The following is an 18,536-nucleotide window of genomic DNA, read 5'->3' as shown; positions in this document are numbered from 1 at the left end:
GGTCTTTCTACAATTTTAAGTATTCAATAACTTTGGTTGAATGGGTAAATGAGTTTATTTACACATACACTATCCATGAGTTAGGCAGTATAATATGCACATTTTATGTTTCAAAACATAAGAACCAAGGAGGCTAGTTGGCTTGTCCCAGGTCTCAGCATGAGACCTCACGCATGAAATCTCATGCTGAGAACTGGCAGAGGCAGAACTGGAACCCAGCATTCTTTTTTTCTAGCAGTATATTTCTATTTTACAGTGACAATGTAAATAATTTTGGAAATATGACAGTACCTTCAGTATAAGCAATTATAATACAATGATCTAATTAATATATGAGTGAGGCAGTAGAAGAGAATATCACAGGTATTTTTCCTGTAGAGAAAGTTAACAAAGTCCTCAAAAAGGTAACGTGAAGAGTCACTGTAAGAAAGGAAGTTGGAAAACAAATCTTATTCCTACAGCTCTGAGAATCCTCAGTCCTGCATTTTTTTTTAATCAAGAGCCAGTACAATGTTTAGGTTATGAAAAGAGAAAATAACTTACATGAGTTTGTAAACTACATAGTATTAAGCTTATGTCTCATACCCACAAATCATGGAAAAATTATTATATAATTGAGTACAAAAATTACTATGAATAATGTTGAATATTGCTAAATGAGGAGAAAAAAATGCATTTATATTGACTGCAGTATCTATACTCACAAATAATCAGGGCAAATGTAATATATCGCAAAAGGTTGAAGAGTCAGTAGGAGCAATGATAATGACTGGGTAATTCGGATCTTCCCTCTTGCTGAGGGTACCTAGAAAAGCCAGTGTGTATGTGTACATGTGTGCGTGTTTGCGTGTGTGTTTATGTACTACTGCTTAAAGGTGCTTGACAACAAGATGTGAAGAATCACTGAGCAAGAACCAGGAAAATATTGAAAACCAGAGGGTGAGCCTGGAGGATGGAGCCTTTTCTCCTCAGGGAATTTTGCTAATTACAGAAGCCTCCTCTATGAGAGCAAACACTGTAATTTGGGCCTGTTAAAGGTAGAAGCTCTGTGCTTTAATCCATAAATGGATAATCCTTGAAGGGACTATTGTCTGGCTTTGAATGATCTCAGTCCCTGAATTGTCTCAGTTCCAGAAATCAGATTAAGATCCTGGATAACTAATGACCCAAGGTATCTGACAGAAGTCAATATAAAGTCTTTGAAGACAGCATCATCGAAGGCTTCTATTTCTATAAACAATGTAAGAAATATAGTGTATTTATTTTTAAAATATGTAAACAATACAGTGTCCAGACGTACGGCAAGATGACATGAAGGAAAATGAACAAAAACAACGGACAATAGAAATTGATCCATAGGGACTTCAAATACTGATGTTACCAAATTCAAACTTAAAAAAAATCAATATTTACTATGTTTAAGAAGATAAAAGTATAAGATTGAAGATTCTAACAGAGAACAAGAAACAAAGTATTTCAGTTTTGAAAATTTATCAGTAATAGAATAAAGGGGAAAATTATATGTAGAAAAGTACTTAATAAAATTCATCCACTGTGGCTTCAAAACAAAACTCTTAGTAAATAGGGTATAAAAGAGAATTTCCTTAGTCTGATAAAGAGTATCTACCAAAAATATACTAAGTATTCAAACAGCACACTTAGTGATGAAAGGTTGAAAGTGTACTCTCTGAGATTAGAAAAAAGGCAAGACTGCTATCACCCCTTGTATTCAACATTGTACTGGAGGCCCTAGCTAGAGCACTAAAGGAAAATAAAAGGGGGATATATATATATATACACATACATACATACATACACCAGCAGAACTATTAGTAAAGCAGTAGTGGTTATCATCCCACAGGCAAGAAGAAAGAGGTGATATTCTGGTCATGGTAATTTTTAAGCGTTTTTCCCTGACCTATTTAGCAAAGTAGAGGGTGTCTTCATTTAGTTCATCACGAAGCTCTGAGGATGAAAGAAGGGTGGCTGACAGTAAAGAAAAGGGGCTTTGCTGGGGACTTCAGAAGAAAAGATGGAAGTTCAAAAGAAGGAAGTCTATTGTAGAAATGCTCGGAGACAAATTCAATGGAATCCTCTTGAGTTCAGACAGACACTGTACGTGTTATGAGGAAATAAAGTCTGCTAAACCCAGCCAGGGGGTTGGGGCCCAAGTGAAACTATGGCTAGGGAAGTATCTGGGGCTCAGGGTGAAGTGCCAGCTAGGGGGCTTGGGAAAGCTCAAGAATGCCACTTGAGCAGTGGTCTGCACAGCAGCAGGCTTGTCCTTCCAAGGAGCCTGCAGACAGCATGTAATCTATGCAGGATGTGAAGAAAACAGTATAGCCTCTGTTCATAATTTATATGAGTACATTTATTTTATAGCACCTGATATTTATATCTGCTTTGTAGGGCACAGAACATGTTTATGCAGAACATATATTGAATTATTCATTCATTCATTCAACAAATATCAGAGAACTACTTTGGGCTTGGCATAGTTCCGGGCATTGAGGGTACAATGGAAAAACAAGGCAGACAAATCTCTGGCCTCATGGAGCTTGCATTCCAGTTGAGGTTATTCTGGTCAAGAGTAAATATATCATCAAAGAACAAGTAGTAAACATGCTGTAAAAAGTAAAGCAGGAGAAAAAGATGGGGAGGGGATCATTTATACTGGTAAATAAGAGAAATGCTGGGGGCGGAGAGTGCACAGCTGAGTAGAGACCAGAAAAAATGTCCGAGGGGGCTAGCCAGCAGCATATCTGAGGAAACTGCATTTCATGCAGAGGTCATAGACAGGGAATGGAGGGTAGAAAGACAGAAACAAAGACGAGATCAGGAACCAGCTCAGAGCTTTGCAGCCAGTGGTCTAACAAGGCCCGAGGGATAGAGTGGTGGGAGTAGTCACCCATGGTGCTGGCAACAAGGGATGTAGGTAACAAGCCTGCAGACAACTTAAAAATAAACCCAAAAGTTGATCTGCCTTTTACTGTCACTGTGTGCCTGTAATTCTAAATATTAGCAATACAATACTAATCCTCAAAGAGACCATGCCTCCATACAGTAGAATTTCAGAAGAGGGCAATAAAAAACTGCCATTAAGCACACACCACAGCAAGAATTGTAGAGAAGATCCATCAGTGTTGCTAAATACAGGAAAACCTTTGAGAAGAAACAGGACTTTCATAGTTTCAGGGTGTGTTCCTCAAGATATTTATCAATTGCAAAGGGAAAGATGGTAATTTTAAAAGAGAGAAACCCAGGATTTATCTTCTTATCCATGTGACCAAGGTCAACATCACCCATAGTAAGATACATCAATACTGTGTCCTCCTTGGTATGCTCTGAGAAAGACACGATATTTTGTCTGTGGTATTTTTGCCAAAGATGCAAATATCAGATCCACAAGGGACGTTCAACAAAATAATTGACCATTACTCTTCAAAAGTGTCAAGGTCATGAAAGATAAGGACAGAGTGAGGAACTGTAACAGATTGGAGGAGGTCAAAGAATAACTAAATATAATGTGAGATCTTGGATAGGATCCTGAGACAGAAAAAGAACACAAGTGAAAAACAGGTGAAATCTGAGTAAGAACTGCAATTTATTTAACAGTATTGTGCCATTACTATTTACTATTACTGTTGTACCATTGCTCTGGGTTTGATAATTGTACTGTGGTTATGTAAGGTGCTAATATCAGGGGAAGTTTGGTGAGGACTATACGAATATTCTATATTGTTTATGCAACTTTAAGTCTTCGGTTCTAAATAAAAACAAAGATTTTTTTTTTAACTTCTAAAATACTCCTAAAGTACTCCTGCCAGGGTAAATCATTAAACCTCCCCCACTTGATACAGCCCTGCCTGTGGCTGTGTTCAGAACTTTGTATTTTATTCAGGGTGATGGGAATCCTCTGGGGTTTGAGAGCCAAGAGGTGATGTGATTTGATTTTTATTAACTACATTGTGGATGTTTGTTTAAATTTTTTTTTGTGTTGTTAGAGTGTCTAATCAAAAAAGTTTGGAGAATATTGGATTTGGGAATGGTATAGGAAATTATTTTGTGAAGAGGAAACCCAGTGACTTTCTTTGATAAAGGAGAAATTATCATACAAGAAATTCCATGTTGTAAATGAAAAGATATGTGCTGAAGTTGCAATTTGAGAGAATTTTAGTCAAGAATAAGCATGTCTGTATTTAGACTTGTTCAACCTGGAATTGGTTTCTTAGGGTTATGTGATCGCTCTTCAGTGATTAGATGTAGGAACAGTCTTATCTACAAGGTAGCATCTCAGAATCAATTTCAACTCTATGACATTATATTACTCATCCAACCTTTCCTAACTTTTCTTTTTAAAATTATGTATATAAATGGATTTCTTTGAAGAACTAAACTTTGCATAATCATCTTAGTGTCTATGAAGTTGATCGTGTCAGCCAAGAGGTCTCAAACTATGGGCAGCCTGTGGGCAGAATATTGCCCATGTTTTTTGTTTGTTTGTTTGTTTGTTTTGTTTTTGGCCCACATGGCACTTTAAAAGAGTTGAGTTCAACATTTAAAATCAGGGTTTTTTTTTCCAAGTTTTTGTTTAAATTCCATTTAATTAACATACAGTGTAGTATAGGTTCAGGTGTAAAATTTAGTGATTCATCACTTACATACAACACCTGGATTTCTGTCTTCCCGTGAGAAATGGGAAGATCTAGCAACATAGGGCTTACATTCAGACAAGGAGTTGAGTTGGGGCAGCCTCCTTTAGTTGAGGCATGTCCTTTCCAGGCCAACAGAGTCCCCCCTCCCCTACCCCCATACTGTTCACTTACATTATATTTTGTATATTTGGTTTATATTTTATACGTAGTCCTTTTTTAAAAAGGTTTTATTTATTTATTCATGAGAGACACAGAGAGAGAGGCAGAGACAGGCAGAGGGAGAAGCAGCCTGATGTGGGACTGGATCCCAGGACACCATGATCACACCTTGAGCCAAAGGCAGATGCTCAACTGCTGAGCCACCCAGGTGTCTATTTTTACCTAGTCCTATAGATTCTTAAATTTAGAACATCTGAGTAGACCATGTACCTTCCTTTTGCTTCCTTTCTTCTCCTTTCTAGGAATCTCCCATCCCAGAAGACAAAGACCGCCGATTTGTCTTCTCTTATTTTCTTGCCAGTGACATGATTAGTATCTTTGAACCTCCTGTTCGAAATTCTGGCATCATCGGTGGCAAGTACCTTGGCAGAACTAAGGTTGCTAAACCATCCTCGACAGCAGAAGATCCCATCTACTATGGCCCAACTGACTTCTTCATTGGCGCTGTGATTGAGGGTAGGTCTAAGTACAGCATAGCCTTTCCTACCCACCAGGTGAATGGGTGCTTCCTTGTGGGAATTTAATTCATTTAACTCTTTTAAGAGGCCATCAGGCTGCATTCCACCTGAAATGAAGCCAGTATTCTTGTATGTGTGATACAGTATTTTGATCCCCTTCATATCAACTAAATTGTAAGTTGGTCACATTCATGGGCTATAGATGGAAACCTCAAGCTTCCTAAACACTGAGTGGACTACTGCATATTAGTTTAGAGTTGTTGGAAGTTCATTCGTCTAGGTCACAGATGCCTATCTGTGAACTTGTCATTGGAGGATCAGTATTATTTTACCCCTAATTGCATGATTAAAATCATAATCAAGCTAAGTGTATTCCCACCCTCTCCCCAGTGTTTGGCCACCGGTTCATCATCCTTGATACAGACGACTATGTTCTGAAGTACATGGAGAACAATGCTGCCCAGTATTCGCCAGAAGCACTCTTGTCTATTCGGAACCGGATTCAAAAGCAAGAAGCTCCTGCACCAGAATTGGAAAAGTATGTTTGACTCTCTAAGGTCCAATTTGACTTTGGCACATGTAAGACATTTAGGAGATAGTTTTGGATAAGATGAATGGGTAATCACATTTTAGATTTTCAGATTTCCCTCACCAGATGGGAGTTATCAGACATACAAGGAAGGTTCTCTGGGTCCATTATAGTAACATCATTTATTTAGCAAATAATTATTGAATGCCTGGTATGTATCAGATACTATCAGCAGGCCCTTGGGCTTTTGCCAGTCAACAGAATAGACAAAAAGTTTCTGCTGTCATGGAGTTTGCCTTCTAAGCAACAGGAGAGAGAGGCAACAAATAAACAACACAAGTAAATCATACAGTACCTTAGGGGATGAGTGCAATGGAAAAATGGAGAACAATAAGAGTGATAAGAATTTCTGGAGGGTGATGGTGGGCTGTAGTTGATCTGGGGAGCCAGGTACACCTTGAGAAGGTGTCCGTGAGCAAACACTTGAAAGAAAAGGAGTTTCTCAGGAAGATGGCCTGGTGAGTGCGAAGGCCCAGCCTGCCTAGAGTATTGGGAAGAAGCAGGCTGGTGAGAACAGCGAGACTGAGACTGAGGATGTGAGTGGAAGAGGAGGAGATGGGGTTAGAACATAGCACCATAAGAAGGGGCTGGATGAGGTAGGACCCACTGGGTCTTTGGAAATATGTTGACTTTTCTTTGTAAAATGAGAGCCACAGGGCAGGGGGTGAGCGGGGGGGGTTTCTCAGAAGAATGGCAAGATTTGACATGTGTTTTAAAAGAACTCCCATGGCTGCTGTGCTGAGGCTAGATCAGGAGGCAAACGAGTTAGGACCATGTTATAGAAATCCAGGCAAGAGATGAGGGTGTGTGGACCAGGTGCCTCAGTGAACGTGGGGAAAAGTGGTCTGATTCTGGATGAATTTTGCAGGTAGAGCCTGTAGGATTTCAGACAGATTATACAGAGGCTATAAGGCAGTAATTAAGAATGATTCCAAGATTTTTGGCCTGATCAACTGGAAGGAAGGGGTTGCCATCAGCTGAGATGGGGAAGTTGTGTACTGTGGGTAGAGGAGGGTTATTTTGGTTGTGGGAAGGATTTGGGCTTTGGTTATTGTAGGAGTGCTGACCACAGTGATTCCATCTTAGGCCCTCCATCTTGTTCATTCTCACACAGTGTCCCTCCTCGAGGCTATGTGTTCCTGGCCCTGGGGAGGCTAATGTCTGCCCTGATGGGATTGCAATAAGGCTTATTCTGATCCTCCCCAAAGTGGTGCACAGAGGGCCCCACTTTAGGTAATTAGTAGAGATGGCTGGTGCACAGAAGGCCCCACTTTAGGTAACTAGTAGAGATCCTTTGGTGCACAAATGGCACCACTTTAGATAACTACCCTGTGACCTCACCACCACGCTCCTTGCTCCATAAAAGCTGGGGATTGAAGTCCTGACTGGGCAGAGAATAGCTGTGTGTGGCCAGGACCATCCTGTCTGGATCAGTCTACTCGATTCTCCCATTAGTTACCCTGAAAGAAACTGCACAAATGGTATGGAATCGCTTGCTTTGTGTTTCAGTCTTAAAGTGCCTTTCCGTTATAGAGGATGTTTTACTGACTCTCCATCTTCTAATAGATACACTAGATTTAAGGTATCTATTGGATATCCAGGTGAAGATATCAACTGGCCATTGGATATATAAACCTGGGTTTTAGGCAAGAGGTCTGGGCTGGAGATGTAAATGTGGAAGTTGTTGACACAAGCAGATGATGTTTTAAGCCACAGGGCTGGCTAAGGGAGCAGTGCAAATAAAGAGAATAGCTCCAAGGACTGGGCTCTCATGTCCCCCAACAGTGAGCATTGAGAGAGGAGACCCGGAAGTCAGCTAGTGAGGCCGGATGAAAATCAAGTGGGTGTGGTGCCCTGAAGTCAGATCAAGGAAATGTAGGCCATTCTCCCTTTGCATGGAGCTCGGAACTCTGAAAACAACCAGGAAAAACAATCTTAATAATCAATGGTAAAGTTAACTATTCTGTGACCTTTAAAATTTTCTGTCAAAACGTGAAAAACTCCATGGTTATATACGTGTAAGAAGTGAAAAAAATAGTAAAACCAATTTTTATTTGGTACACCGTAATTTAAAACAAAGGCAGGACCCCCGAGTGGCTCAGTCAGTTAAGTGTATGACTCTTGAGTTTTGGATCAGGTAATGATCTCAGGGTCATGAGATCCAGCCCCTCATCAGGCTCCACACTCCAGCAGGGAGTCAGCTTGAGAGTCTCTCCCTCTGCCCCTGCCCCCACTCGCATGCCTGCACATGTGTGTGCTCTTGCTCTAAGATAAATCTAAAAATAAAACATTGGCAACATTAAGAATCAAAGTGCTTTACTTCTTTGGGGGAAGGGGGGGGGGACAACTTGCTGAGACAAGGTTGAACAGTACTTGCCTCGTTCTTGTCACATAACCAGAGCAAATATCTTTCCTATGCGTTGGCAAATTGACCTATTCCTTTCTAATTTTGGATCAACTTTCACCATTTTATTATTTTTGCTCTCCATGTTGTGAAATACCTCCTCCTGTTCCTTTAATAACCATGAAGTGCCTCCAAGAGTTCTATCAATGGGAAGTTTCTCACTGCACCTGAGAGCTGCTTGTCCTTTCCATGCACCCTCTGTCCTCATGCAGGCCTTAAGTCACCTTTCCCCTAGCTGTGCGCTGCCCTGGGAATCCCACTGGCAGTGGGAACCATGGCACCCATCAGCTACTGCTATACCTCCATTATGTTAGAGGCGATATTTTACTTCCAGTGCTAGCACTTTTTGTGTCTTTGCTTCACTTTCACTTTTTTTTTTTTTTTTTTTGCCAATTTCTTTTTCACTGATACACATTTTTGCCAAGTGGCCAGTCACTGACAGACTTTGAAAAACATGAGCTGATTGTCACCAATCGATGTGCACGTGTTGTTTTTGTGTTGATCCGTACACTGACCAGCCAACAGTGAGTTTGTGCTTTGTGCAGTTCCTCACTGTTCACAAACTGTGGTAACTGAAATTTGAACCTTGTTGTTGAAGAACTGGGTTATTTAACTAAACAGTGTTAACTGAAAATCACACTCATCAGAGCCTTGCAGAGGGACAGCTGCCTGTATATCAAGGAATGATTCATTGTGTCAAATGGGGATTTAGCAATGTGGGGGGATCCAGGTGGGATCCCCCCCATTTCAGTGGAATGGGAAGGGCAGGAAAACCTGATGGGAGGGGATTATTTATTTATTTATTTATTTAAAGATTGTATTTATTCATGAGAGACACACAGAGAGAGGCAGAAACATAGGCAGAGGGAGAAGCTCCATGAAGGGAGCCCAACATGGGACTCAGTGCTGGGTCTCCAGGATCAGGTCCCAGGCTGAAGGCGGTGCTAAACCGCTGAGCCACTGGGCTGCCCCTGGGAGAGGATTTAAGAGAGAGTGGAAGGATGGCAGCTACCTGTGTGAGCACAACATAAGGAATAAACTTGTTGAATCACCATGTTGTGCACCTGAAACAAACATCATGTGTCAATAATATTGAAATAAAATTTAAAAAAAAAAAAATGGGAGGAGAGGAATTGAGACCAGGGTTATAGACAACTCTTTTGAGGAAGTTTGGTGCAAAGGGGAAGAGACATGGGTGGTAGTTGACAGAGGAGTAGAAGTTTTTATTTTTAAGATAAAAATAAAAAACAGCATGCTTATACATAAATGGGAATGATTTTGCAGTGAGGGAAACCAACAAATGTGTGAAAGGATGGGACTCCATACCTGGTGGAGGAATGGGCTTTAAGATAGAAACACCAAGCATTCATTTCTGGCAATTCTCAAACTTTTTGGTCTCAGAGCACCTATATACTCCTAAAAATTAATGAGGACCACAGTGAGTCTTTGTGTGGTTTTATATCTATTGATATTTACCATGTTGAAAATTATATTTGAGAAATTTAAAAAATATCAGTTTTTAAAAATAATAAACTCCTTTCATGTTAACACAAGTATTTTATAAAAAATAACTATTTTCCAAACACCCCCCCCCCTAAAAAAAAAATAGAAGAATGGCCTTGTTTTACATTTCTGCAAGTCACGTTAAGGTCTGACTTTATTAACAGAAGACAGCTGGATTTTCATCTGCCTCTGTATTCAGATTGCTGGATCTCATTCATCATGTAACCTTTGGAAAACTCCATTGTGCATTTGTGAGAAAACAAAGGTTAAAAAGCAAATACTGGTTTAGCGTTATTATGAGAATAGGTTTGACCTCACCCCAAATGGATCTCAGGAGCCTCTGGGGGGTCCTGGAATCACTCTTTGAAACCTTGACCTAAAAAAAAAAAAAAAAACCCTTGACCTATGGCAACAAGCAGGAAGCAGGAAGGTGGAGTGTGTGGGTGTAGCTCCTGGGAGGTGGGTGGATATGGATGATGGATCTTACCAAGCGTGTCCTTTTCAGAGTAGCAGTGCCATAGGGAGAATAAGGATGGGAGATTTCAGGAGAGAGGAGGAGTTGTGAATTGTACCATTCTATTGACTACATATCAACCAGATATAAAAATGAAAAATAAATGCATAACTTATCTACTAAGAAACAATTATAATTGACATTCATCATCAATTAAAAAACTCCTCCTACTTCCAGACATATTAAAAAAATGTGAAACAAATGCCACAGGCCTAATGATATATGGCAGCTGTCTAGGAAATTGGGAATTGCATGGACTAGAGAAGCATGTGTTAGTGACTGCACAGCATTCGGGGCCACGGGGAGACTCATGGTCCTATATCTAATTCAGGTGCTTCTCCAAAGTTTCTTCTGTAATTTCCCCATGTCTGTGCAAATACCAGCAACACTGGGAAGCTTCTTGCTTTGGCACACTACCCGTAGAATCTCTCTCCCTTTTCGTTCTGATTTTCTAATGAGGAAAAGATAGTGTGTGGCACTTAGTATAAAATGCCAATAAAAGTAAAGAGAAATTCAAGTTCTAGGTTGAGTTCCATTGCTATCCTTACTTTCACCCTCATCTCATCCTCCCTCTCTTCTTCTGTGATGGGTTAGACCAATAAGTGACAGAAAGTGCTTGAAGGTGATATGAACCCTTGTGCCGCCCCTTCCATGTCTTCTAGCCATTCTGTCTTTGGATCCTAACTCCTCCCATCTGGTAAAGAACCCACTCTAAGGAGATACAGATCATTTATTTGACTAATCATTGCTAAGAATAATGAAAGGGGATCTCAAGTACCTGTCAGACCTGAGTACTTATGTCAAGTGTCAGTCACAGGAGGATAATATTTGCAGCTAGCCATTTTCTTTCTCTGAGCCAGAAAATTAAAAAGTGCATGGGTAATTGAGCATTGACTTTATCTGAAGTTCTTATTGGGTTTTTGGTCCTCGTTGTAGTATATGGAACTCAGACTTACTTTAAAAATGCTCATAAATCCACCCCTCCATGTGAAATCTCCACGTGTTCATATGTTATCACTTAATTAGCATCCCACTTGTGCTCTTCATTTTTGAGAGGACCCTCCTCCCCTGCTTAGTGAGCTTTTTCATGATTTTCCACTTTTAGCCACTTTTCCCATATAGGCATTCCCCAATAGTCTTTTTTCTATCTTCTTTATGCCCCAAGCCCTTCCATATTCAATTTGCTGTTGGTCTCAAATATAAGACCAAATGATCCAAGGTAGTAAGTTCCTTCAATTTTCTCACTCTTCACCTTAGAAAGTTTCCAAACTGTTACTCCTCTTTTCTTTACCTTCTTGTCAAAGATAAGTAGATCCCATTTCTCCAAATTTAATTCTGTTTTGGATCTATAACCACCTCCTTTCTGTCTCCTTTAGAATCCATGCTTCAAAAGTTGCTTTCTTAAAGGTCATCAATTCCTTCCAAATCTAATGGTCTCTTATCATTCATTCATTACCTCAACAGATACGTGAGCTTGCACCTTGTGCCAGATCTTTATAAACGCTCAGGCAAGTATATGAGAGAAGAGGGAGCTTGTAGTGTAAGACAGGGGATGGCAAATATATTTAGTGAAGAGATAGGTAGTAAATAGTTTAGGCTTTGTGGGCCATACCGTCTCTGTTGGAACCACTCACTTGTGCCCTTACAGGGTGAAAGTGGTCATAGACAATGTGTAAATGAGGGTTGGGCTGAATGCCAACTAAATTTTATTTAGAATAGGCAGCGCGTTGGTTTTGAGCTGTTGTAGTTTGCCAAGTCCCTGGTTTAATGTTTAGTCTTTTTTGATCTACATGTAAGTCACTCTTTAAATTCCAACTTTTTAGATTCCATTACTTTCTTTTCTTTTTTTTTTTTTTTTTAAATTTTTTTTTTTTAATTTTTATTTATTTATGATAGTTACAGAGAGAGAGAGAGGCAGAGACACAGGCAGAGGGAGAAGCAGGCTCCATGCACCGGGAGCCCGATGTGGGATTCGATCCTGGGTCTCCAGGATCGCGCCCTGGGCCAAAGGCAGGCGCCAAACCGCTGCGCCACCCAGGGATCCCTCTTTTCTTTTTTTAAAAAAAAATTTTAACATAGAGCATTACATTAGTATCGGGTGTGTGGTATATGCAACTATTCTATACATTTCTCAGTGTTCATCACCACAAGGTACTCTTAATCCCCTTCACCTGTTCTACCCATCCCCCATGCTCCTCTGCTCTGGTAACCAGTCTGTTGTCTAAATTTAAAAGTCTTCTTTTTAAATTTCTTTTTGTTCATTTGTTTCTTAGATTCCATGTATAAGTGAAATCAAATGGTATTTGTCTTCCTCTGACTAATTTCACTTAGCCTTATACTCTCTAGCTCTCTCTGTTGTTGCAAATGGCAAGATTTCATTCTTTTTTTATAGCTGAGTATATTCCTGTGTGTGTGTGTGTGTGTGTGTGTGTGTGTGTGTGTATGCACGTGAGAGGAAGAGAGAGAGAGAATGTGTATGCCACACCTTCTTTATCCATTCATCTATTGATGGATACTTGGGTTGTTTCTATGAATTGGCTATTATAAATAATGCTGTAATAAACATAGGGGTACATCTTTTCAAATTGGTGTTTTCATATTCTTTGGGTAATTACTATGGTAATTCTATTTAATATTTGAGAAACCTCCATACTGTATGACCTCCACAGTAGCTATACCAGTTTGCATTCCCACCTACAATGCAGGAGGGTTCCTTTTTTTCTTCATCCTTGCCAACACTTGTTTCTTTGTTTTTTTGTTTTTGTTTTTGTTTTTGTTTTGTTTTTTAGCCATTCTGACAGGTGCGAGGTGATAGCCCATTGTAGTTTTGAATAGCATTTCTCTAAGTGATGTTGAGCATCTTTTCATGTATCTGTTGGCCATCTGGATGTCTTTGGAAACGTTATCTGTTCATATCTTCACATTTTTAACTGGATTATTTGCTTTTTTTGTGTTCTATAAGTTTATATATTTTAGATACTAACCCTTTATAGGACATGGCATTTACTAATTCTTCTCTCTTCAGTAGGTTGTCTTCTGGTTTTGCTGATTGTTTTCTTTATTGTTCAGAAGCTTTTATACTTTGATGTATTCCCAGTAGTTTATTTTTGCTTCGGTTTTCCTTGCTTCAGGAGAACTTTCTAGAAAAATGTTGCTACAGCTGATCCCACAAAAATTACTGCCTGTGGTTTCAGGTCCCATATTTAGGTCTTTTATACATTTTGAGTTTTTCTTTTTTGCATGTAACTGTCCAGTGTTCCCAACACCACTTATTGAAGAGACTGTCTTTTTCTCATTGCATATTCTTGTCCGCTTTGTCAAGGATTAATTGACCAGATAATTGTGGGTTTATTTCAGGGCTCTCTATTCTGTTCCATTATCTATATGTCTACTCTTGTGCTGGTACCAAACTTTTGATTACTACAGCTTTATGGTATATCTTGAAATCTGGGATTGTGATAGCTCCAGTTTTGTTCTTTTTCAGGATTGCTTTGGCTATCTGGGGTATTTTGTGGTTCCATACAGATTATAGGATTATTCTAGTTCTGCAAAAAATGTGGTTGGTATTTTGATATGGATTACATTAAATCTGTAGATTGCTTTGGGTAGTATGGACATTTTAACACTATTTATTCTCCCAATCCATGAGCATAGAATATCTTTCCATTTGTGTGATCTTCAGTTTCTTTCCTCAGTGTTTCATAGTTTTCAGAGCACAGACTGTTCATCTCCTTGGTTAGGTTTATTCCTAGGTATTTTATTATTTTTGGTACAATTGTAAATGGGACTATTAATTTATCTTTCTACTACTTCATTATTAATGCATAGAAATGCAACAAATTTCTGTTGATTTTTTTGTATCCAGTGACTTTTTTTAAACTGAATTCTGTATCTATTCTAGTAGTTTTTAATGGAGTCTTTAGAGTTTTCTATAAATAGCATGTGATGGCAAATGTGACAGTTTTACTTCTTCCTTACCAATTTGGATGCCTTTTATTCCTTTCTCTTGTCTATCTGCTACGGCTAGGACTTCCAGTACTATGTTAAATAAAAGTGGTGAGGGTGGACATCCTTGTCTTGTTCTTGATCTTAGGGGAAAAGCTCTGTTTTTCACCACTGAGTATATTAGCTGTGGATTTTTTATAAATGGCCTTTATTTTGTTGAAGTATGTTCCCTCTAAACCTACTTTGTTGAGGATTTTTATCATGCATAGATGTACTTTGTCAAATGTTTTTGCTGAATCTACTGAAATGATCCTATGGGTTTTATCTTTTCTCTTAGTGATGTGATGTATCACGTTGATTTGTGAATATTGAACCACCCCTTGCATCCTGGGAATAAATTTAAATTGATTGCGGGTAATGATTTTTTAAAATATATTGTTGGATTGAGTTTTCTAATATTTTGTTGAGGAATTTTGCATCTATGCTCATCAGAGATACTGGCCTGTAGTTCTCTTTTTTTTGTAATGATTTTGGTATCTGGGTAATGCTGGCCTCATAGAATGAATTTAGAAGCATTCCTTCCTCTTCTACTTTTTGGAATAGTTTGAGAAGTCTTTAAATGTTTGGTAGAATTGGGGCGACTGGGTGGCTCAGTCAGTTAAGTGTCCAACTTTTGATTTCAGCTTAGGTAATCATCTCAGGGTTGTGAAATTGAGCCCCATGTCAATGGGGCTGAGTGTGGAGCCTGCTTAAGATTTTCTCTCTTCCTTTCCCTCTGCCCCTACTTTCCCCTCACTTAAAAAAAAAAAAAAAGTTTGGTAGAATTCACCTGTGAAGCCATTTGGTCCTGGACTTTTCTTTGTTGAGGGCTTTTGGTTACTGATTCAATTTTATTGCTGGCGATCAGTCTGTTCAAATTTTTATTCCTGATTGTTTTGAGAGCTCATAAGTTTCTAGGAATTGGTTTCTTCTAGGTTATCTAATTTGTTAGAATATTATAATAAATGCTATGCCTTTACAATCCTTTGAATTTCTGTGGTGTCCATTCTCTCTCTCCTCTTTCATTTCTCATTTTATTTATTTGAGCCTTTTTTTTTTTTTAATGAGTCTGTAAATGTTTATCAATTTTGTTGATCTTTTCAAAGAACCAGCTCATGGTTTCATTATACTGTTCTGTTTTTTAGTTGCTATTTTGGTTTTCTTCTATAATCTTTATTATTTCCTTTAACTGGTTTCGAGTTTTGTTCGTTCTTTTTCTGGCTCCTTTAGATTTAAGGTTAATTTGTTTGAGATTTCTTTTACTTCTTGAAGTAAGTCTGTATTGCTATGAACTTTTCTTGGAACTGCTTTTACTGCATCCCAAAGATTTTGAACCAGTGTATTTTCATCTCTACATATTTATTTCCTCTTTGATTTCTTGGTTGACCCATTCATTGTTTAATAGCATCATATTATTTAACCTCCATGTATTTATTCTTTTCAGGTTTCTTTTTTCTTCTAGTTGATTTCTAGTTTTATAGTGTTGTGGTCAGAAAAGATGCATGGTATGACTTCAATCTTTTTGAATTTTCTAACACTTGTTTCATGGCCTACCATATAGTCTATCTGGAGAACATTCCATATGCACTTGAAAAGAATGTATAATCTGTTTAGGATGGAATGTTCTGAATATTTCTCTTCAGTCCATCTGGTAGGCCAGTGTGTCATTCAAAGCCACTATTTCTTGACTTTGGATAATCTATCCATTGATGTAAGTAGTGTATTAAAGTCCTTTACTATTACATTGCTTTACTATTGTGTACTTCTTTTGTAAATATTTATGCCCCCAACATAACATAACAAAAAGCAGCTAATAACAAACAATTGTTATACCTTCTTATTGGATTATTCCCTTTATATAGTATCCTTCTTTATCTCCTGTTAGTCTTTGTTTTAAAGTTTTTTTTTCTGGGGCACCTGGGTGGCTCAGTTTGTTGAGCATCCAACTCTTGGTTTTGGCTCAGGTCATGATCTCAGGGTCATGAAATCAAGCCCTGCATCAGGCTCTCCACTCAGCAAGGCGTCTGCTTCCTCTCTCCCTCTGCATCTCTTCTTGTTCACACACGTGTGAACACACACACACCCACACATACACACACTCTCTCTCTCTCTCTTTCTCTCTCTAAAATAAAAAAAATAAAGTCTATTTTGTCAGAGGTAAGTATTTTTACCCTGGCTTTCTTTTCACTGCCATTTGCATGATAAATGCTTTTCCCTTCCTTCCCTTTCAGTCTGCATGTGTCTTTAGATCTGAAATGAGTCTCTTATAGGCAATATAATATAGATAAATCTTGCTTCCCACCACCCATAGAGCTCAGTGTGGGGCCTGAACTCACAACCTTGAGATCTAGACCTGAGATAAGGTCAAGAGTCAGACTCAGACATTTAACTGACTGAGCCATCCAGGCACCTCTGGGTCTTGCTTTTTTATCCATTCCATCAACCTGTCTTTTGATTGGAGCATAGTCCATTTACATTCAAAGTGATTATTGTACTTATTGCCATTTTGTTACTTGTTTTATGATTGTTTTTGTATTTTTTTTAGCTCCTTTCTTGCTCTCTTCATGGTTTTCTGACTTTCTTTAATGATATACTTGGGTTCATTTCTCTTCATTTCTTACATATCTATTACCAGTTTTTGATTTGTGACTGCCGCTAAGATTGTATATACCATTTTCTGCAGGTAGCAGTCTATATTAAGTTGATGTTCACTTAGGTTGGGATGCATTCTACTTTACATCCTTTTTTTTCTTTGATTTTTATAGATATACTTAATTTTACTGCTTTTGTGCTTCCTACTTTTCTTAATCCTACTTACAGTCTTTAATTTCCATTCAGAGTACCCTTTAACATTTCTTGCAGGGCTGGTTTAGTGGTGATGAATTTTACTAACTTTTGTTTGTCTGAAAATTTTTTTATCTATATATTCTGAATGATAGCCTTGCTGCATAGAATATTCTTGACTGCAGGGTTTTTTCCTTTTGGCAATTTGAATATTTTTCTGGCCTTCAAAATTGCTGCTAAAAAATTAACTGATAGCTTAATAGGGATTCCTTTGTATATAACTGTTTTCTTTTCTCTTGCTGTTTTTAAGATTTTTCTCTATTACGTTTTGCCATTTTATTTTATTATTTTTTATTATTTTTATTTTACTTTTTGCCATTTTAATTGCTATGTGCCTTGGTGTGGACTCCTTAGGTTGATTTTGTTGGGGGCTTTCCATGCTTCCTGAATCTGGATTTGTTTCCTTCCCCAAATTCAGGAAGTTTTCAGCTATTTCTTCAAATACATTTTCTGCCATGTTTTCTCTCTCTTCTCCTTCTGGGATCCCTATAATGTGAACATTATTACACTTGATGGTGTTCTGTTCCTTAATCTAGTTTCATTTTTTATTATTTTTTCTCTCTCCTGTTTGGCTTGATTGTGCTCCATAACTGTCTCTTCCAGATTGCTCATCTGTTCTGCTTGTTCAGTCTAGTATTTATTCCTTCTAGTGTATGAAATATATATAATATTAATATATAAATATGGAAGTATTATATAAACATACATATTTAATTTTAGGTACTGAGTTCTGCATCCGTAATTGGTTCTTTTTTATGTTTTCTATTTCTTTGTTGAGGGTCTCACTGAGGTCATCCACTCAAGTACAGCAAATATTTTATGAGCATTATTTTAAATTCTCTGTCAGGCATATTACCTATCTGTTTCCTTTAGCTCTCCTGCTGTGATTTTTTATCTTGCTTTTTCATTTGGAACATATTCTTCAGTCTCCTCATTCTGTCTAACTCTGTTTCTTCAGTCCATTTGTCTGCAGTGGTTCTCTTTGCCTGTTGCATACAATGTTTGGTCCCTGTGGTGGGCCAGTCTGGGGCCACCTTGGGCTTGAGTTGAGTCAGATGAGGTGTTTGCCAAAGATTCAGTAACACTAAACTACAGGGCACTCTTCCTGTGTTGTACACTGAGAAACTTTCACTGATGGGCAGGACCTATAGTCAGACCAGATGTCTGCCCCCAGCCCACTGCTGGGATCATAGTGCAAATGGTGTGTGTGGTTATTTTCTCCTCTCCCTGGAGCAGGAGAAGTCACTTTGGAGTGGTGCTGGGAGAGAACTCTTAGGGCTGCTTGCACCTTGCCAGGCTTGTGCCACAACTTTGGATGAACTCCTGCCAAGGTCAGGTTGGAGGGGACAGGTTGTACTGTGCCAGC

At 38.6% G+C, this 18,536-nt stretch overlaps 1 protein-coding gene across 2 annotated transcripts in view; it reads left to right on the top strand.

Moving 5' to 3' along the window:
- Nucleotides 1-18,536, top strand: part of EFHC1 (EF-hand domain containing 1) — a 63,554-nt gene that overhangs the window by 32,162 nt on the left and 12,856 nt on the right. For both annotated transcript variants that reach the window (XM_072832673.1, XM_072832672.1), the window contains 2 exons: nt 5,117-5,330; nt 5,723-5,870. In XM_072832673.1, the coding sequence (XP_072688774.1) occupies nt 5,117-5,330; nt 5,723-5,870 (362 nt within the window). The remainder of the gene's footprint in view (nt 1-5,116; nt 5,331-5,722; nt 5,871-18,536) is intronic.

This window comes from Canis lupus, chromosome 7, assembly GCF_048164855.1.
Source record: "Canis lupus baileyi chromosome 7, mCanLup2.hap1, whole genome shotgun sequence".
Lineage (NCBI taxonomy): Eukaryota > Metazoa > Chordata > Mammalia > Carnivora > Canidae > Canis > Canis lupus.
This window is presented reverse-complemented; position numbering and strand designations above follow the sequence as displayed.